The sequence below is a fragment of the Grammomys surdaster genome, unplaced genomic scaffold (assembly GCF_004785775.1).
Source record: "Grammomys surdaster isolate TR1022 unplaced genomic scaffold, NIH_TR_1.0 126198, whole genome shotgun sequence".
NCBI lineage: Eukaryota > Metazoa > Chordata > Mammalia > Rodentia > Muridae > Grammomys > Grammomys surdaster.
Genome location: NW_021621003.1, coordinates 170,714 through 193,663, shown reverse-complemented (window position 1 = coordinate 193,663; position 22,950 = coordinate 170,714). Strand labels below are relative to the sequence as shown.

General features: G+C 38.2%; 1 protein-coding gene across 1 annotated transcript; it reads right to left on the bottom strand.

The window, feature by feature from the left end:
• Positions 1-7,210: 7,210 nt before the first annotated feature.
• LOC114613271 (olfactory receptor 4Q3) lies at positions 7,211-22,745 on the bottom strand. Its single transcript, XM_028758521.1, has 2 exons — positions 22,547-22,745; positions 7,211-8,234 (listed from the first exon to the last, which is right to left on the bottom strand). The coding sequence occupies exons 1-2, from the start codon at positions 22,564-22,566 to the stop codon at positions 7,265-7,267; spliced, it is 990 nt and encodes a 329-aa protein (XP_028614354.1). The 5' UTR covers positions 22,567-22,745; the 3' UTR covers positions 7,211-7,264.
• Positions 22,746-22,950: the final 205 nt, after the last annotated feature.

The window sequence follows — 22,950 nt, the reverse complement described above, 5'->3', positions numbered from 1 at the left end:
CTAATCGGTACACTGGGATCTTTCTATATTGAAATTATGATTTCTTCTATTCAGTTACTATATAAAAATTAAGTTAAATTAGTAGAAAATATTGAAATTGTAATATAACTTATGCCAGTGATAAAAAGCTATCTTATCTTCCACAATCAAACAGATGAAGGAATTGAACAAAGTGGTCTAATATCTAAAAAGGGAAGTAAAAACAATAATAAAAAAAAAACCACAAGTGGAGGCATTCCTGAAGACAGAAAACCAAGGAAAAAGGTCAGGAGCTATAGATGCAAGCGTCAAAGCAGAATACAAGAAATAGAAGAAAGAATCTTGACATAGAAGATACCTTAGAAGATATTGACATAATGATCAAAGAAAATTCAAAACAAAAAATTCCTTTTTTTTTATTGGATGTTTTATTTACATTTCCTATGTTGTCCCCTTACCCCATCCCCCACCCACACAGGAACCCCCAATCCCCTCACCCCTCCTCCTTCTTCTCTGTGGATGTAACCTCTATCTACTCCCCCCCACTCCCACCTCCCCACCCTCAAAATTCCCACCCCCTGGGGCATCCAGCCTTCATGAGGTCAAGGTTCTCTTCTTCCACCTATGCCCAGCAGGGCCCTCCACTCTTACTTATTCAACTGAAGTGCTGGATCCCTCCCTAAGTGCTCCCAGGCTGGTGGTTTAGATCCTGGGCGCTCTGGTTGGTTGGTATTGTTGCTCTCCTCATGGTGCCGCAAATCCTTTCAGCTCTCCTTCAGTCTTCACTCTAACTCCTCTATTGAGAACCCCATGATCAGTTCAATGGCTAGTTGTGAGCATCTGCCTCTGAGTATGTCAGACTCTTGAAGACCTCTGAGGAGATATCCATATCAAGCTCTTATCAGCATGCACTTCCTGACTTCCACATCAGCCTCTACCTTTGGTGACTGCACATGGGATAGATACTCAGGTGGACTGGTCTTGAAACGGCCCCTCCTTCAGTTTCTGTCCCTCACTTTGTCTCCATATTTGCTCCCTTGAGTAATTTGTTGCTCCTTCTAAGAAGGTCAGAGTCATCCCCTCTTGGTCTTCCTTCTTTATGGGCTTCATGTGGCCTGTGAGCTGCATCTTGGGCATTTCAAGGTTCTGGGCTAATATCCAATAATCAGTGAGTGAATACCATGTGTGTTCTTTTGTGATTGGCTTACTTCACTCAGGATGATAATTTCTAGTTCCATCCATTTACCTAGGAACCTCTCGAATTCATTGTTTTTAATAGCTGAGTAATACTCCATTGTGTAAATATACCACATTTTTTTAATCCATTCCTCAGTTGAAGGACATCTGGGTTCTTTCCAGCTCCTGGCTATTATAAACAAGGCTGCTATGAACATAGTTGAGCATATGTCCTTGTTATATGTTCGAGCATCTTCTGGGTATATGCCTAGGAGTGGTATAGCTGGATCCTCAGGTAATGTTATGTCCAATTTTCTGAGGAACCGCCACACTGATTTCCAAAGTGGTTGCACCATCTTGCAGTCCCACCAACAATGGAGGAGTGTTCCTCTTTCTCCACACCCTCGCCAGCATCTACTATCACCTGAGTTTTTAATCTTAGCCATTCTGACTGGTGTGAGATGGAATCTCAGGGTTGTTTTGATTTGCATTTCCCTGACGACTAAGGATGCTGAACATTTCTTTAGATGCTTCTCGGCCATTCGAGTTTCTTCCGTTGAAAATTCTTTGTTAAGCTCTATACCCCATTTTTTAATAGGGTAATTTGGTTGTCTGGAGTCTAATTTCTTGAGTTCTTTGTATATATTGGATATTAGCCCTCTATCAGATGTAGGATTGGTAAAGATCTTTTCCCAATTTGTTGGTTGTCGTTTTGTCCTATTGACAGTGTCCTTTGCCTTACAGAAACTTTGCAATTTTATGAAGTCCCATTTGTCAATTCTTGATCTTAGAGCATATGCCATTGGAGTTCTGTTCAGGAACTTTTCCCCTGTGCCCAAGTATTTGAGGGTCTTCCCCACCTTCTCTTCTATTAGTTTCAGTGTATCTGGTTTTATGTGGAGGTCCTTTATCCACTTAGACTTGAGCTTTGTACAAGGGGATAAGAATGGATCAATTTTCATTCTTCTACATGTTGTCCTCCAGTTGAACCAGCACCATTTGTTGAAAATGCTGTCCTTTTTCCACTGGACAGTTTTAGCTCCTTTGTCAAAGATCAAGTGACCATAGGAGTGTGGGTTCATTTCTGGGTCTTCAATTCTATTCCATTGATCTTCCTGCCTGTCTCTGTACCAATACCAGGTAGTTTTTATCACTATTGCTCCGTAGTACAGCTTGAGGTCAGGGATGGTGATTCCTCCAGAAGTTCTTTCATTGTTGAGAATAGTTTTCGCTATCCTGGGTTTTTTGTTATTCCATATGAATTTGAGAATTTCCTTTTCTAACTCTGTGAAGAATTGAGTTGGGATTTTAATGGGGATTGCATTGAATCTGTAGATTGCTTTTGGCAAGATGGCCATTTTTATTATATTAATCCTGCCAATCCATGAGCATGGGAGATCTTTCCATCTTCTGAGATCTTCTTCAATTTCTTTCTTCAGAGACTTGAAGTTCTTGTCATACAGATCTTTCACTTGCGTGGTTAGATTCACACCAAGGTATTTTATATTATTTGCAACTATTGTGAAAGGTGTCATTTCCCTAATTTCTTTTTCAGTCTGTTTATCTTTCATGTAGAGAAAGGCTACTGATTTGTTTGAGTTGATTTTATAACCAGCCACTTTGCTGAAGTTGTTTATCAGGTTTAGGAGTTCTCTGGTGGAAGTTTGGGGGTCACTTAAGTATACTATCATATCATCTGCAAATAGTGATATTTTGACTTCTTCCTTTCCTATTTGTATCCCTTTGACTTCTTTTTGTTGTCTAATTGCTCTGGCTAGGACTTCCAGTACTATATTGAATAGGTAGGGGGAGAGTGGGCAGCCTTGTCTAGTCCCTGATCTTAGTGGGATTACTTCAAGTTTCTCTCCATTTAGCTTGATGTTGGCTACTGGTTTGCTGTAAATTGCTTTTACTATGTTTAGGTAGGGGCCTTGAATTCCTGATCTTTCCAAGACTTTTGTCATGAAGGGATGTTGAATTTTGTCAAATGCTTTCTCAGCATCTAGTGAGATGATCATGTGGTTTTTTTCTTTAAGTTTGTGGAAATCCAAGACGCAATAAAAAGTCCAAACCTAAAAATAAGAGGAATAGAAGAGAGGGAAGAGTCCCAGCTCAAAGGACCAGAAAATGTCTTCAACAAAATCATAGAAGAAAACTTCCCCAACCTAAAGAAAGAGATGGCCTTAAATGTACAAGAAGTCTATAGAACACCAAATAGATTGGACCAGAAAAGAAAATCCTGTAGTTACATAATAATCGAAACATTAAATGCACAGAACCACCAGACAGCATACATGAGCTGGACCAAGTCCCCCAACACATACAGCAGACAACTCCTTGGTCTGGCCTCAGTGAGAGAAGATGTGCCTAACCCTGGAGAGACTTGAGACCCCAGGGAGTGGGGAGGCCTAGTGGGGGGCGGGGGGAAGTGTTGGGTAAGGTGAGGATATCCTTGTAGAGACAGGGGAGAAGGAATGGGATGAGGAACTGTGGGAGGGTGGATAGGGATGGGTAAGGACTGGACTGTAAAAAAAAAAGTAATAAAAAATAGCTATAAAATAATGGCATATATCACACACATAAAGAACTGAACACATCACACACACACATACACACACACACACACACATACACACCACTAATATATATCACATGTTTAAAAGAAATACATAATCACCACTTCTCACCTGCTGAAAAAATATGCTGACTGGCAGGAGAGAGAGAGGAACCATCTGAACAGGAATCTTCTTGTCAAAAATCTTAAAATGTATGGCTATTTCTGATACCCACCTGAAGTATATTCCTATAGCCACAGGAGAGAATAGTCCCTAGCCAGGCATAGCTCACAGTAAGAGTTCAAAGAAATAGAAAAATGACTAAACCATATTTCTGTTCTTCCTAAATGGTAACATCTCAGATTTATCAAGGCTTTTACTTGCCCCAAGATCTTTCTCTTTCAATGGGAGTTAAAGCATTGGTATTTAAAGATGGAACAGCTAGATGAGAGTAGCACAAAATAAATATGTAGCTCAATGGAATAGAGTAGAGGATGCCAAAATCAACTCAGATAGCTATGTACGCCTAACATTTGACAAGTGTGTCAAAATGTGTGACGCAAACATAGAAAAATAAAACATTCCTAGGACAAAGCCAGTCATTTAAAGTTCCATCTTTAAATTATCTCAATAAGTCTGCTGGAAGCCAGCTCTAGCATTTGTGTTCTCTCTTTAAGATAGCCAAGAGGAAAGAGGAAAGGCAGGAGCAAGACTTGGTCTTGGGAAATATTACAATTGCTTTTATTATAATAATAACTTTTAACTATCTTAAGTCTAAGTTACTTTGCAGTGGTAGCTGACCTGCCTGAGTTCTTCTGGTGCCAGAAACTGCAGAGCCCCTGTCCATTTAGTACTTCATAATAGAGCAGGAGAGGATTAAGTAAAGTAGCTTTGTTCATACCTCTGCAGAAACTTCACATCTCTGGACTCCCAGCCTGCTAGTGAAAGTCTCAGGAAGAAAACACTTTGAATAGAGATTTTAATATTATATTAAAATATATATTAATATTAATATTAATATTAATTAATAATATTTAATTAATTAATAATATATATATATATATACTTTCTTAAGCATAAATCCAAAGGACAAAAGTGGAAAAGGCACTTTTCTGACATTAAAAAGCTCTTTATGATATGACCAAGAGTAACTAATAGCTCATAAATTAAAAAATAAAATTTATAGCTAGTAACTGACACTTTTTAAGAGCTAGTAATCAGAATCTTTCCTCTTGAGATATGTAAATATGAATGCTTAAATATTGATTGGGTTTAAGGTGAGAAAATATAAAAGTTTTGCTAAAGGTTTGTCATTATATTATTTAGTGAGTAGAATCAATGCCCCCCATGAGCAGAAAAGGGCTAAAAGAACTTTGTGTTACAGCTAGATAAACTGGGCCCACAAGAGGGCTTGGTAGGTGGGCAAAGGCACAACTGCACAAAAGAGATGAGCTGAGTATAGTCCCCGTGACTCACTATGGAAAGAAATAACCAACTCCTGAAAGTTGACCTATGACCTCTACATGCAAAATGTGGCACATGTGAATTTCCACTAAGTCAGACTGTACACATACAAACATGCTGAGAATAAATTCATAAACGTTTTTAAAAGCCAGATGAAATTTAGAGTTAAAATTTATAGGGAACACGTAGATTTGAGGCTTCTGAATAGATTCTGTAGAAATCAAGTAACTGTATATATAATTTGACTAAATCTTTCTGAGGAGAAAAATATTTATTTTATTGTCTAAAATTAGTAGGTTTTTTGACTGAGTATGATAGCCCATTTTTATAAAAATATCACTTACATTCTAAGAGGCTACAACTTTTCTCCTAGACCTCACAGCACAGTTCACAATCCACCTTGAAATCACTTAAGACTTTAAGATGGCTTAACTTGTCTGTTGAAACTTCTGCTTTTAAGAAAACAGTGCAACAACCAAACTTACTTGCCTTACATTTCCCATGTAATCAATGTTAACCTAAAATGAATGCATAGCTTGAATTGTAAGTTATGAACTCCTGTGTGCCCCTGACTCAGAGCAGAGCAGTGTGTGTGTGTGTGTGTGTGTGTGTGTGTGTATGTCTATGTGTGTCTGTGTTTGTGTGTGTGTATCTGTTTGTGTCTTTGTATGTGTGTGTGTCTGTGTATGTGTGTTTGTGTGTGTGTGTGTGTGTGTGTGTGTGTGTGTGTGTTTGTAAGTTGGCAGGGCATGGGTAGTATTCTGAAAACAGCCACCAGATCAAAAGCAACCTTATACAACAAATATCTACCAAAAATGTTTGAAACTGCATGTGGATATTTCTTGAAAACCATTTGTTTACTATATTGCATGTTATCTGAGTCAGTTGGGGTCAGTTGGAGTCTGTAATTTATTCACTTGTAAAACTCTGTGAAAGATTTTTGTGATGTATCCTCCATTCCTTCCTCATACAATGCTTTCTGTGTTTAAAATATAAGGAGCAAAACCTTTTGTTAGAAACACACAACCAATCAACACAGATCAGGAACACACAGACTATAGAAAAGACAGAGACATCAAACTATGGGACTCACTCTTTATACAAGAGAGAGTGCTGAGCTTCCTGTCCTTAATAAGACTGGGTTGTGTTTTGCTGCTTCTGAAGAGATCTTTATTGCATTTAAATGATGCCACTGACTGTGCTTTTTTATAACTAGCATCAAGCAAGTTATTTAACAGCCCTGAGATCATTTTTAAGAAATGAAGTAAATAATACTGCTTGTGACTCAAAGCATCTTTGTAACTCAGTGGTTATAACTTAAGTACCTCAAAGGTAGGGAAGGTGCTCTAAAGCACCGTTTGATTTTTTTCTATCTCTTCTTTAGAGTTAAACATTAAGATTAGCTGAACCACATCAAACTGCACTCCATGTGAAAGAGGATGTTGCTTCTAAAGAAGACTACTCCAGAGAAAAGAAGGCTAGTACCCCCATCATCCAAACATTTCTACCTTCACACATGTAAATGTTTATCAGATTGATATGTGTTTTAAAAATTTGGCAGTGCAGAAAACAATTCCCTTTGATCACTGTGCAGAGGTATTTTAGGGTTTTTAGGCTTTGATGGAGAGTGGACAAGAGGAACTGGCACTAATTCAAAAGAGACTGCAAAAACGGCATGAGCAGGTGTGTCCTCACAGCATGGACTCTTAGCAGGGAAGACACAAAAGGACATCATATCTCTTGAATAAAGCAAAGTAGTAAAATAAAATAATGAAATGAAAATATGCTGGAAACAAAAGCATAGACAATTAATCTTTCCAGGTATTCTCTGGCCCAATCATGAAATTATTGCAGATCCTTTGTCAGCCAGTAAATGCTCCTGAAAAAAACAGTCTCATATTAACCCCCAACAAAGCCAACTATGTTTTGTATTATAGGAGGTATTGTGTTATAATTTTATGCTGTCTTCTCTATGATACCAAGTCTCTAAAGTGGCACTAACATATGCATGGATTAAAGTAAGAGCATCAAGAATTCGTATGTTTTTTTAAAAAAAAGATAACCTTAACATACTTTAATATTCTTTATCATTATCCTTTAACAAAGCAGTTGGATGCCACTTGCTTCTTTCTCAGCTTTTCTATAGCTTGCTTCATGTCTGCATTTCTGAGTGTATAGATGAGGGGGTTCAGCATAGGTGTGATCACTGTGTAAAACACAGAGACTACTTTATCCACAGAGAAGGTGCAGAAAGGCCTCAAGTAAATGAATACACAAGGTACAAAGATCAGGCTGACCACTGTCAGGTGAGAGGCACAGGTGGACAGTGCCTTGCTCTGGCCCCGGTAGAGATGAGTTCTCAGAGTGATCAAGATGAGAGCATAGGAGAAGAGCAGGACTAAGAAGCAGACAAGAGATAATATGCCACTGTTAGAGACCATCAGCACCTCAACCAAGTAAGTGTCCATGCAGGCCAGCTTGACGACCTGGGGGACATCACAGTAGAAATTGTCCAGTTCATTGGGACCACAAAAAGGCAGCTGAATGACAATCATGACCTGTGTGATGGAGTGGATGAAACCTCCACACCAGCAGCCAAACACCAACCGAAGACGCAGGTGGTTATTCATGACCATCAGATAATGCAAAGGGTTGCATATGGCAACGTATCTATCATAGGCCATAACAGTCAACAGGAACATCTCACTGGCTCCCAGAAAGTGAAGAAAGAATACCTGGGCCAGGCATCCTGAGAAAGGTATTGTCTTCTCCTTCTGTAGGAAATCTCTTAGCATTTTGGGCACAGCAACACAGCTCAGGCAGAGGTCAATGAAAGACAGATGGCTTAGAAAATAGTACATGGGTGACTGGAGCAGGTGAGCATCAGCCTGGATGACCGTCACTATCAAAAGGTTTCCCAGGACAATAACTACATAAATCAACAAAAATGTTAAGAAAAGAAATAACTGTAGCTCCCAGGAAGATGACAGGCCCAGAAGCACAAATCGTGACACCTCAGAGCTGGTTTCATTTTTCTCCAAGCCAAGAATATCAAGCGACCTAGAGAAAGAAAAAATAAATTGGACTAAGTGGGTTAGGTTAGACAAAATGGAAAAATTATGAGAGAATACTTCTCGCTCGTCTGCATGTACAGTGTGTAGCAAAAGTTCAATAACATTAAACTGAAAAGAGAATGCTTCAGTAATAATGAACTGCTATGTTCTACAAAAGAGTAGTCTCCCCTCCCATTCTAGCTACTCCCTGCCCCTCCCACCCCCTTTCACTGGAGTAGAAGCTCTGTGCCCAGAAGAGACAATGTTGTGTCTATAACCAGCTCTGGGAAAATACCAAAGGAGGAAATGCTTGTATTTTCTTTTTGTGATTTATAGGTTTTCACATGCTTTTTAAAAAGGTATTAAACTTTACTTGTTTATTTTGTATGAGTGTGTGTATGACTGTATGTGGGTGCATGTGTGCTGTGGTATACATGTGGAGGTCAAAGGGTGACTTTTGGAAGTCTGTTCTCTCCTAACATATGGGTCACGATGATGCAACTCAGGCACGGCAGCTGAGCAATCACACTGGCCCAGCATTTCTATTTCTTAGTCTTACTTACCCATTCAACACTGTAGTTAATTCTTCTGAGAAATTCAGACAATTTGGTTAATAAAATCACTTATACTAAATGTAAAAAGTATAGAGAGAGGACATGCAGAAAGGTCCAGATTTTCTAAAAATAAAACCGTAAATAACAAATAAAATATTTCTCCAAAATAGTATTTCAGCAATAAGCATATGTAAGAAATATTCTGGCCTGAGGAACCTCTGGATACACCTCTACCAATGTGTCTGCCCTCTCCCCTTAAGCAAGGTAGAAAGGTCTATCTAGCTCTACAGCTTAACAAGTCATGGAAGCAATTGCCTCACCTTCTAGAATAAGCTAGAAAATAAAACAAAGGAAAAATACAACATAGAAAAGTTTTGCTTTCGTGTATACAGACATGAGCTATGCTGCACTGAGGCTTCTTAGTCTTTTTCTGAAGCATCATGAGGGAAAACACTCTTGAGCAAACGACTTCTCAGTGGTTTTCTCTTGTTCTTACTCTTGTTTTGTGTGGGTTTGGGGGGAAGTCTAAAATGCTTAGTTAATAGGGATCAAGTTTTTTTTTTTCTGTTTTATTTTTTTATTGGATATTTTCTTTATTTACATTTCAAATGTTACCCCCTTTCCCCAATCCACCCCCTCAGAAACCTCCTATCTCATCCCCTTTCCCCTGCTTCTATGAGGGTGTTCCCTCATCCGCCTACCTACTCCCACCTCCTGGGGCATCAAGCCTTCACAGGAACAAAGGCCTCTCCTCCCATTGATGCCCAACAAGACCATCCTCTGCTACATATGCAGCTGAAGTCATGGGTCCTTCCATGCATACTCCTTGGTTGCTGGTTTAGTCCCTGGGAGCTCTGGGGGTCTGGTTGGTTAATACTATTGTATGGAATTGCAGACCCCTTCAGTTCCTTCAGTCCTTTCTCTAATTCCTCCATTGAGGACCCCATTAGGGATCCTGTGCTCAGTCCAATGGTTGGCTACCAGCATCCACCTCTGTATTTGTCAGGCTCTGGCAAAGCCTCTCAGGAGACAGCTAAGCTGTATCAGGCTCCTGTCAGCATGCACTTCTTGGCATCTACAATAGTGTCTGGGTTTGGTGACTGTATATTATAATTATAAATATAATCTCTAACACCATATTGTATAAACAATAAAAAATAAATAACATACACACACATATATATTAAAGAATACACACACACACACACACACACGCAATCAGATTGATTGGTTGGTGAGATGTTGTGCAAGCCCAATGACGTGAGTTCGGTCTCAGAATCCAGCCCACATGGTGGAAGGAAAGAACTAACCCCTTCAAATTGTTCTGACCTCTACACATATGCTGTGCCATATTTACTCATTTCCCCTCATTTACACACATTCACACACAAAATAAATTAAAAGAATATAATTTAAAATTTTATACTGAAGAGTTTCCTGTGAGGCTTGATCCTAATAGGAAGGGTGCAATGTATACCAATACATTATATTTCAAAAGTATAGATCTACAAAGAGAAGATCTTGTATTAAAATGTGTATGATTAAAATTAAACCATAGTGGTAGATTAAATAAGAATATGTAAATGTATTAAAACCCATATGATTACAAGCTATTTTAAGCCTGAGTTAATGGTCTACTTCTTTAAAATAATATTGGGGAATTTCAATGCTGTTCATATTTAGATAGTTCCTAAGGTTTATGATAATAACATTTTGATTAAGAATTCAATCACATTGTTATACTTAAAATAAAATAAAATTTGTTGTAAATGTTTGATTATTTGAGTTATTATTGGTTAGTTGAGTTATTATTAAAGTAAAGACTAAGTTTTGGATTTTACAGATTTTTTGTTCTTGCTTGTTTAAGACATACATTGCCTTCAGATTATATAAAACATAGTGCCAACAATGTCCAGTTTATTTTCAATATTTAATAAAAATCAATATGTTTTCTAAAAATGTCTGTTAGTGTCTGTTTCTGATAATCTCTAATCACAGAAAGGAAATGACCCACTGAATGTCTTATTAAGGATACAAACTGTATTGTCCCCTTTGACATGAAAGAACGGCTACTAATAAGATTATCTTCCATTACGATGTATTTTAGCTCTCCAAGAATGAAAAGGAACAGAGCCATTATGAAGAACGGAATGACCCTGAAATTCTCCTTTACTATGAAGGTACAAAACCCTTTGGTGGGTTTGTACCTAAAAGAAATGAAATTAGGATATGAAGATGATTCTGTTCTTCCAGGTTTACTGCAGCATCATTAATAAGAGTCAGAGAGTAAAAGCAATTTAACACCCTATCTGATGATGAATGAATAAGGAAGACATATACACAAAGAGATAGTGTTTAAAAGAAGATGAAATTCTGTCATTGGTAACAAAATAGACAGAACTGGAGAAAACTACAGAAGTGCAATAACCCAGGCAAGGAAAGACAAATGTTCCTGATTTTACTCACATGTGGAATGGAAAAGATTTATCTCTTACAAGTTGAAACAAAAGATCAGAGGTCAGTGGAGATGTATGAGTGGGATGAGGAAAGGCTGATTTAATTGCTGAATACCTGGTTATAAACAGATAAAAGTCAGCTCTGGTGTTCAACAACAACAAAATGATCCATCTACCTCATAAAGCTAGAAGGAACATTGACCATTTTCACCCTAAAAAAAATAATTGTTGCAGAAAATAATATTAGTCTGGTCTACATTACACAGTGCACACAGATATCAAAGCATCATGCTGCCCCATTAATATGCATGGTTTGCATACTCCGTGTGCAAGTTAAAAGTAAATGTTATTTCAAACATTTTTTCCTAAATTTTACAGGACCAAGCAGGTGAAATAAAAATTAAGATTTCAGGTTCGTTGTTCCATTCCAGCCTATCAGTCATTTCATGCTGCTTTTCCTAGGAATAACGAGAATTTTCAAAAGTTACCAAATATGTTCAGCTCACAAAATACAGCATAGAATGAAAACTTTTAAGAGTAAATGTGTGTTTAGGGGAAGAATCCTACTGCATAAAGGAAAGAGAACAACAAAAAAGCACTCTTCAAATAGTCCAGGTACTTACTAAGAGTGGGGCAGTTGGCCTATGACCTTTCTTCCTAAACTGAGATCTAAGGGCTGGAGATATAGCTCAACAGTTAAGATCACTGACTTTTCTTCTAGAGGACAAACATTTAGTTCCCAGAGCCCACATGCTTCTGTAACTCTAGCTCCAGGAGATCCAACACCCTGTTCTGGACTTGATGGACCCTGCAAATTGTTTCTTACATTAAAATGATAAGTACAAGAATATAGAGACTAAAACATGAAATGCATTTTAAAAGCATTGAAAACAGAAATGAGACTAGAGAAGTGGGTATAGTTTGATACGCATCTATGTAAACTTACATCATTGCTTATGGGCAGCAATGTGATGAAAATAATGTAGTATCTTGCTGATCATCACACCTATGTTCCCTCAATCTCAGGCTGAGAAAAAGTAATCTTCAGATGACCATCCCAGTTGCCAAAACTGTGTCTTAACTACTTCCGTATAAGCCAATCTCTAATTAAACAATGGCTGTGTAGATTAGAAACATCCCTTGTCCCTAAGGCTCTGGCTCTGTGTGGGATTCTTCTGGTCATGACACTATCGCTAAGCTTAATGAGCCCTGAGATTCCCTGAGTTACTATTGTTTGAGTTAACTGCATATCAGTTCTTGTTAGAAAGCTGACCTGAGATTTGTATGCTCCCAAACTCTCAGGCCTGGGGCATAGACCAGACAAATTTTTAAAACTCACTTTGGATTAATTAATTTAGAACTTTATCTACCAACCAATTTCTATGTCTCAGTCTCTGCCTGAATGAAAAGCCTGTGTGGTTTTTAACTCAACAATGTTCCTGAAGGGATAGGAGCTGAAGTATCAACACAGTTACCTGGAAACTGCAGAAGTTCATAATGCTACAGAGTTTAATGCATATCTGTCTCATGACACCTCAGACAGCTCATCTCAGGTCACATATTTATGCATTTATATAGAAAATACAGCTGCAATTCTTAATGATTGACAATTTTTATAAATTGCTTTCCTCAAGATATAATATTTTCAGTCACTATGGGCTATTTACTCCCCCTTCTTTTTACATTACTAGTTAAAATAGAACTACATCACTTTTCCTTTCCCATTTCTCCTCCCAGCAAGTTCAGTTTGTGTTCTTCAATGTTCTTATGCGAGGGCCTTTCCCCTGGAGCATAGCCAAAATCATAGAGTTCACATAGTTAAAGAAAAGTGGCACTTGCTGTCACAGTAGCTATCAATTGTCAGCAGCTCAACTAGACATGGCACTTTTGACCATTTCTCTTCAAACTGGGATTTTTTTTCTGTCTTGAGCTTGTACTTTTGTGGGTCTGGGATCACTCATTCAGCGATTCACCATGAGCCTGAGTAAATTTTAATTTAATAATAAGAAGGTTTATAATACTGGATTAAGATGCCCATGGCATCAGGACTGCAACCAAGAATTCTCTCAAGATGCAACATCTAGTCATATTTGTCTAAAGCATATAAAGTCAAAAACCACAAAATTGCATGTAGGCAGGGTCTTATATGAACATATTATCTTGCAGTTGTTCTAGTCATTGAGCGGAATAAGCAAGTTTGATTACAAAAACAGAAAGACCTGTTAGTCTTTTGAGCTAAAAATGTCATATCTTGATTTAAAATATATATGTTTTACAAGATCTACCAATTTAGGAATAGTCTTCAAAGTTTTTTGGGGGGGTGAATGGGGGAAGAAAGTTGGCTGCTAGGGTACAGCCTGTACAAGATAGGGGCTTACATGTTAGAAACATCTTTTGCAAAGTTGATCTCTCAAGCATAATAAGTCTAAATGTAATGTTAGCTATCACAGGTCAGGCCTTGTTGCAACCACTGTGAGTTGCCATGTGTAGCTGCCCTCTTGTGTCCAGAAAATATTGTTTCTCTGTAATCCTCCATGTCTTCTAACTCTAACTACCTCTCTTCCCTCTCCACTGTGATTTGGCCTTATTGGAGGAAGTGTTTCTCTAGTGTTAGGCTTAGAGGTTTCAAACACCCATGATAGGAACAGTGCCTCTCTTCCTACTGCCTTCAGATCTTGATTTAAACCTCTAAGGTATCATGTTTGACTCTGTGCCATCATGCTCCATGATGACAATAGACTAACCCTCTGAAACTGTGAGCAAGAGTTTTTTCCTTTACTATGAGTAAAGGAAAGTTAAATGCTTTCCTTTGTAAGGGTTGCCATAGTTATAGTATCTCTTGACAGCTATAGAACACTGCCTAAGATAATGGGTTGTTAGAATACATATGAGTTGTTAGAAGATAATTTAATTATCTTGTCATTTAGCAAGATAATAGTAGTATCACCTGTAGAATGAGGCTTCTCTAGTCACAGGTTATTGGCATCAATAAGTATGCTAGATCTGGGTTCCATCTTATGGAACAATACTTCAATACAATCAGAAAGTTTTTGCTTAATCCTTGTAACAGTATTTCTGTTGTACAAGTGGTCATGAATTGTCAGGACAATTATTTTACATCACATAGTTTACAGTAGAATAGATTGGTGATTATTCTTAACCTCTGATAATTCACACAGAACCTCTAAACATTATAAAAGTTATCCAATGGTGATAAATCTTTCCACTCATTACCCACATGGTTTCTCCGTGTTCTACAATACATGGAGCCTTAGAACCTTGTTAAAAAGTTCTGGGTGGTAAGCAAGAATACTAGCAGTAGCCTGTGATGTTTGGTGGTCCATGGAATCTACTAGCCAACAACCTCAAAAGGAGGTTCTTCTTGATACCTTGATACTGTATTTTATTTTCAAATTGTGGTTCCCCAAGAGGGGTATTTTCATCATGTTATAGGTTAGGTTAATTTTATCTAAACATTTTGTGTATGTACTCCTACAGTAGAATAACTCTATATGATGTGTCAAAATGTTTTTAGTATTAGTTGTCCCTGCTACTATTTCCTCTTTTATCATACTTCTCCATTTCCAACTCGAATTAAATCTTCCCATTTCAATTCCACTCTAAACTTTTGTATCACTTCTTCTTCCTTTCCTACCCTGAAAGAACTATCTCCCACCTGGTCCCTTAGTAGATTCCTGAACTCTGTGGGTATTACAAATAAAACACATACATCTAAAGAACTAAAGGTAGTATACATATTTAAGGAAAAACTTACAATGTTTTTAAGTCTGTGATAACTAACTCAGAATGGCTTGTTTCCAACTCCATTCATTCAACTCAAATAGCATAATTTTCCTTAGTAGCTGAATACTATTCTGTGTAAAAGTGTGCCCCATTTCCCATTAGCTCAGCAGATTATAGGCATCTAGACTGCTCCTATCTCTGGCTATTGAAAATACAACAGCAATCTCCAAGGATGGACAAATAATACTGTAAAGTGAAGAGCCTTTTGGAAATATGCCCAAAACTAACATATATGGGTTATAAGACAAATTTATTTCTAGTTTTTTGAGGAACCTCCACACTGATTTATATTATATCAACTGTTTGTGCTTCTACTAGAAACAAATAAGTGTTTCTATTTGCAAACATCATACCATCATATTTTGTCACTTATTTTAGATCTGACTAGGTTGATAGGTCATCTCAAAGTAGTTTTGATTTGCATTTCTCTCATGGGAAATGATGTAAAATATTTTTTCAGTATATGTATGTATATATATTTTTTCATTATATGTTTGTATATATATATATACATACATACACTATACATATGTATACATATACATACATATAGGGAATATATATATAGTTTTATTATCCATGCCTATATTTGGTTACTTTCTAGGTTGTCCAGCTCCCTACAACTTTTTATTGAAAATAGATTCTTTTTTCATGCAATATGTCTTAATTAGTTACCCTTCCTCTACTCCTCCAAGTTCTAACCTATCTCACACAATTCAGTTCCACTTTCTTTCTGTCACTCATTAGAAAAAGAACGGGCTTCTAAGAGATAATGACAAAACTTAACAAAATAAAATAAAATAAAATAAAATAAAATAAATGTCATACCAAGGTTGGACAAGGCAAACCAACCTAAGGAAAATAGCCCCAAGAGAAGGCAGAAGAATAAGAGACCCATTCATTCACAAACTCAATTGTCCTATAAAATTGCTAACCTGAAAGCTATAATATGTTGTAGAAATTTTTAATCCCAATGCATAGTTTCTACCCTGCCTTTGGCCATTTAGTTCCCAGATAAAAGACACGCACAACCTTTATATTTACAATAAGCCTTAATCAGCACTAGGGCTAAGCAGATATATACCCTGTATGCTATTAAAATCAATTTCTATCAATAATTATGAATTATTACTTACTATGTTTTATTTGGGCTGCTCTTAATTCCAATTGGCCAACCCTTAGATCCATACTTTCTCAATTCCTAACCTATGGTGTCTGCCTTCTCCTCCTTCACCTTCATCTCCCTCTTCTGTGATTTGCTCTGAACTCCAAGCCTAGAACACAAAGCCCCACCTATCTCAATTCTGCCCAGCTATAGACTACAGGCTTCTTTATTTACCAATCAGAAATAAATTGGGGGCAAGGTCACACAGCATAACTTGGGTCTACATACAGACTCTCTCACCTCCAGGGTAACCACCTTCAACAATAATTCATACACAGAGGAACTGGTGCAGAACTCTGCAGGCCCTGTGCTTCGTTCTCTGTGAGTTCATGTGAACTTTGCTTGGCTGATTGTCTTGTTCTCCTGGAGTCCACCATTCTTTTTGGTTCCTAACTCTTTCTGCCTCCTCTCCCAAGGGGTTTCAAGAGCACTGAAGAGACAGATTTGATGAAGACATCCCATTTAGAACTGTATCCCAAGGTCTCTTTCTAGCTGTGTGTAACGCCTCTGTATTTGTTCCCATCTGCAGCAGGAGTAAGCTTCTTTGATAATGGTTGAAAAGGCACTGATTTATTAGTATAGCAGAATCTTGTTAGAAGTCATTTTATTACTAATTTTTCAAAATCTTTTCATTTGTGAGTTTCATAACATGAACTCCAATCCCACTCATCACCTTGCCCCTCTATGTCCACCCTCTATCCTTGCAAGCCCCTCAAAAGAAAACGTATTGACAAACAAAAAAAATCATAGAGTACCACACAATATTCCCTTTTATCCAAACAGCTTTTCTTGCAAATGTTCATTGTGGTGAGTCTGGTTCGAGGCCACTGTGTTCTGCTACTCCACAATACTGGATCCTCTCTGGGACTTTCCTTGAATATCTTTTTGCCATGTGTCTTAAAGATTTTCTAGCTTTGGTTCTGCAGGAAAAACCTCTTCCCTCACTCCAGACTGGGTAGATGTTATGGTCCACCAAAATTTAGCTTAAAAAAACTACTATCCATCTGTAAAAAAATAAATAAAAATTTTTACAGGTATATGAATGGAGCTAGTGACAATCATCTCAATTGAGATAACCAAGACTAAGAAAGACAAACATTCTATTTGTTTTCTTACATGTGAATGTTAGTTTTTAAGCTTTAGATATGTATGTTTCAACCAGAATACTCACAGAGGTGAGGTAACCAGCAGAGAATAGAGGAAGGAGAAAATCTTGCAAGGAAGGGAAAATAGAATATAGTGCTATAAGGAATAAAGGGGAAATTAGAACAGAAGGATTAAATGTACTGGGGGGCAGGGCCAGATAGGAGAGGGAAAACTGAAACAAAAGGCTTTTTTAAAAAACCATATGGAAACTTACTGTTATAGAAACTTCCTAAAACGTAAACGTATATAAAAGGAATTTAAAAAGAGTTACCATTTAATGAAGACAGTACTTCCAACTAGATAACATGTGTTACCCAATAAAAATCCATAGTTTCAGAAATGTTTTACATCTTTTAAGTCATTGGCAAAAAAAAGTCATTTAGATTCCTCCAAACATTATATAGTATTGGCAGTGCTATCAGTTACCACCCAAAACCTGATGGTAAGACCCTGCTGCTGAAGACATTACATACATATGTCATAGACTATGAAAAAAATCAAGCTAATACTCAACTAGAAGCTTCATCCCTACTGACTAGCATTTATAGTATGGGAAGAAACTACTGGAAGAAAAAAGTAATCATCAACTTCACCTAACTATGACTGTTACAACAAGAATAAAATAACTTCAATTCTATTGCAAGATGGTGCAATAATGGTATAATATATGCTATAAATTTTTCAAAAATTAAAAACATTTAAAAAGTAATATTAAAAGAGTAAAATAAAAAAACCCAGGATAGCAAAACCAATTCTTAGCAATAAGATAACTTCTGTGGAAATCACCATCTCTAACCTCAAGCTATACTACAGAGGGATAGTGATAAAAAACTGCATCGTATTGGTACAGAGACAGACAGGTCAATGAATCGAATAGAATGGAAGACCAAGAAGCAAAACCACATACATGGACACTTGATCTTTGACAAAGAAGCCAAAAATATACAATGGAAAATGGAAAGCATCATCAACAAATGGTGCTGGTCTAACTACCAGTCAGTATGTAGAAAAATGAAAATAGATCCATATTTGTCACCTCGCACAAAGCTCAAGTCAAGTGGATCAAGGACCTCAACATAGAAACAGATACACTGAATCTACTAGGAGACTAGGAAAGAGCCTCAAATTCATTGGCACGGGGTGGGGGTGGGGGAGTTTCCTAAACAGAACTCCAGTGGCATAGACTCTAAGATCAAGAACTGACAGATGAAACCTCAAGAAACTAGAAAGCTGTAAGGCAAAGAACATAGTCAGTAGGAAAAATTGGCAACCTACAAATTGGGAAAAATATTTTCACTAACTCCACATCTGATAAAGGGCTAATATCCAAAATATATAAAGAACTCAAGAAACTAACCTTCAAAAAACTCAAACAACCCAATCGGAAAAATGAGGTATAAAACTAAACAAAGAATTCACAACAGAGAAATCTTGACTGGCTGAGAAGCACTTAAAGAAATGTGCCAAGTCCTTAGTCATTAGGGAAATGCAAACCAAAATGATGCTGAGATTCCACCTTACACCAATCAGAATGGCTAAGATCAAAATCTCAGGTGACAGCACATGTTGTCAAGAATGTGGAGAAAGAGGAATACACCTCAATTGATGATGGGATTACAAATTGGTACAACCACTCTGGAAATCAATCTGGAGTTTCCCCAGAAATTGGAAATAGATCTACCTGAAGACCCAGCTATACCACTCTTGGGAATATACACAAAAGATGCCCCTCCATGCCACAGGGACACGTGCTCCATTATGTTCATGGAGGCCTTATTTGTGATAGCCAGAAGCTGAAAACAACCCAGATGTCCCACAATGGAAGAATGGGTACAGAAAATGTGGTTCATTTACACAATGGAATCCTATTCAGGTATTAGGAATGAAGACATCATGAGTTTTGCAGACAAATGGATGGAACTAGAAAATATCATTTCTGAGTAAGGTAACCCATACCCAAAAGGACATGCATGGTATGTACTCACAAATAAGTGGATATTAGCCAAAAAAGTGCAGAGTACCCAAGATACAATCTGCAGAACTCAAGAAAGTTAACAAGCTGAAGGACCCAAGTGAGGATGGTTCAATCCACTTTGAAGGGAGAAGAAAGCAATCATAGGAGTCAGGGGAATGGAGGGACCTTGGTGGGAGAGGGGACAGGGAGGGGAAAAGGGGAATATAATCAGATATTGGGGGGGCTGGAGAACAGGAGTAAAGCCCTGAGGGCCAGCAGAAAGAATGGAAATATGGAACCTCGGGTGGAAAGTGGGGGTATTCTCTAGAAAGTATCAGAGACCTGGAAGGTGTGAGACACTCAGGACTCAAAGGGAGGGACCTTAGATGAAATTCCAAACAGTGGGGAGAGGTAACTTATAGAGTCCACCTCCAACAGAAAGACAAGGCATCAAGTGGAGGGATGGAGTTGCCATCCCACAGTTAAAAATTCTGACCCAGAATTGTTCCTATTTAAAAGAACTGCAGGGACAAAAATGGAGGAGAGACTGAGGGAAAGGAGGTCCAGTGACCTTCCCATATTGGGATCCATCTCAAGGGGAGGATCCAAGACCTAACACTATTACCGATGCTATGATGTACTTACAGACAGAATCCTAGCATGGTTGCCTTTAGAGGGGACCAACAAGTAGCTGACTAAGAAAAATGCAGATACTTACACCCAACCAATGGATTGAAGCCAGGGCCTCCTGTGGTTGAATAGGGGAAAGGCTGGAAGAAATTGAGGAGGAAGGCAATCCCAAAAGGAAGATCAGCAGTTTCAACTAACCTGGATCCCTGAGATCTCTCAGACACTAAGCCACCAACTAGGCATCATACACAAGCCAGTATGAGGCCCTGACACATATACTGCAGAGGACTGCCTGGTTTGGCCTCAGTGAGAGAGGAGGAACCTAACTCTCCAGCAACTTGAGGCCCCAGAAAGAAGAGATACCTAGCCATGCAGGGTGGGGGGTTGAGGGGTGGGGATAGGCTGGGGGTTGGAGGGTGGGAGGTAGGGACATCCTCTTGGAGATAGGAGGGTGGGGAGTACAGGGTGAGGAAGAATGGGATGAGGACCTGTCAGAGGGCAGACCAGGAGGGGCATAAGGACTGGACCATAAAAACAGTTAAACATAGTTAAAAAAAAAGTAAAATAATAAACTTCTTAAGCTGGGAATGTTGTTAAGAGAATATCCAAATATAGTAATGAAAGCTTAGAAGTGGTTCCTTTGGGAAACTGATCATCCTTTTATGCCAATATGTATATGTGTGTGTGTATGTGTGTGTGTGTGCATGTGTGTGTGTACATATGTATGTGTGTGTATGCGTGTGTGTGTGTACATATAAACAGATAATGGATATGAAATTTTTAAAAGACAAATTATTAAAAAGAAAAATCAAGGCAGCCATAACTATAGTGTTGCTGAAGAAACTGGAATTCTATTAAAAAAAAAACATTTAAACACTGTAGAACTAAACGTTTTTGTCAAAAACTCATTAATATGTATAAAAAATAAGTTCAATTTATTCTCCAATTCGAAACACAATAGAAGCCTCACACAAGGTACTTAAAAACAGACTGGTTGGCACAGGAAATAAAAGCACTATTTAAATATCTCCAAAATCACATCCATCCCATTGCTCCTATAAGAACAAATGACAACTAACACTCAACAGGTTTGAATTGAGAAGTTAGACTCAGAAAGGTAGGTGTTATTTTCTGTCATGTGTGGAGGAAACTTTTTAAAATTTTTGCATATGTGAGAATATTCTGGAGAGAGTGGGGGATGTATATCATCAAATTAGAAAGGTATTGGGAGCCAACTCCTAGCAGAAAGCGGCTATCATCTTTGCAGCCATCTCAGGCCATATACCCTGACAAGAGACTTGTTTTCAACAGCCCACAACAGCTGAGCACACTCTGATAAACATCTTGTTTTTCTCCCATATCTTGTTTTGTTGTTTAGTGCCCCCAGCTGCAAGGCGCATGTAGTATCCACGCTGCAAGACACATGACATAGTGCCTCCAGCTGTGTTCACCTGCTTGTCCATGGTGGCAAGGCACATGGAAAAGCGTATAAATACCCAGGAATTCCTTTCAATAAAAAAGAAGAGACTTGATCAGACTCTGTCTTGTTTCCATTCTTTGAGTCTCTTGCCCCTCCTTCCTCTCTCTCTCTCTCTCTCTCTCTCTCTCTCTCTCTCGCTAGACCCTGTTGACTGACCCAAACAGGCTGTTACAGAAAGGGGGACCACAAAAGGGCAGAGATCTTAGCATGGGTAGAGAAGGAAGGAGAAAAAAGAGATTCATCAAATGCATGTGACATGAAAACAGAGCAGGGTTGAAGAGAAGAGGAAGGCAACCTAAAAGGAGGAGAGAAGGAAAGAGTGGAAGGGGAATTACCTGAAAGAGAACAAAGTATTATGAAATACCAATGACACTTGATAATTTTTTTAAAATACTAATTTGAACAGAAGATTTCAAACAAATAAAGCCAGATATGAATTTGAATGGCATCCCTATAACTTGTATTCTATGGAAAGTATTTTGCCATTTATGTAGAGACCTACCTTCCTCTTCTCCCCCTTCCTCTACACTCCAACATTGGTGGAAAAACTGAGCTCCCTATAGTAAAGTCATGTAACCTTACTGTCTAAAGAAGGAAAGGAATGTGATACCTGATATCAAGACAAGACATGACTGGGAGCTGGAGAATTGATTCAGTGGGTAAACACATTTGCCACACAAGTCTGAGGACCAAAGTTCAAATCTACAGAACTCAAATAAGAGGAAAGATACAGAACAAACATCTATAATCTATAGGGAAATTAGGACAGAGACAAGGGAATCCCTGGAAGCTCTTGGACCAAATACCATGGCACACACAATACAAACACAATGGAGACCCTGTTTAAAACAAGGTAAAAGGTCCATGATACCAACAAGGTATCGACACTCATTTTGTCCTCTGGTCCCTACACAGATGCCTGCATACATGCATTCATGTGAGCACGCATGCATGCACTCACACAGGACTAGTGGTGAAACAAGAACATAGACTCAGGCTTACATGACAAACTCTGAGACCCAGCAACCATGCAAGGTAATCGTTTGAACTTCCCCTGATTACAACAAAGATTGTACAAGCCCCCTCCAACAAACAAGTAAATTACCTCTAGCAGCCAAATAAAGACCTACCCCTTCAGAAAACTCTTCATTGCCTTTTGTTAATAAAATCTCTGTAACCACGCCAGCTTCGGGGCTGCATGCTTGCTGGAGCTAACATCTCCTGTGCAATGGAGTCTATGCTTCCACTACAATCTTCACTCCTACAACTCCATGCCTAGTTCTATTCATTGTTGGAGCAGCACATCACAGGACACCTGAGATCCCTCTAGTAACAGTAGTCTGAAGACAAAGGAATGGTAGAAATGGCAGAAAGCATGAGCCTCTCTTATTTTAAGACACAGAATTGTCCAGCAAAATGAAGACTGCTTTTCCAGATGTTAGGAGGATGTGATACAAAGTCTGTGAGAACTGAAACCCACAGAGTACAGTAGGAAAGAGGAAGTCATGAAACTGAAAGAAAAGGAGACAGTCTA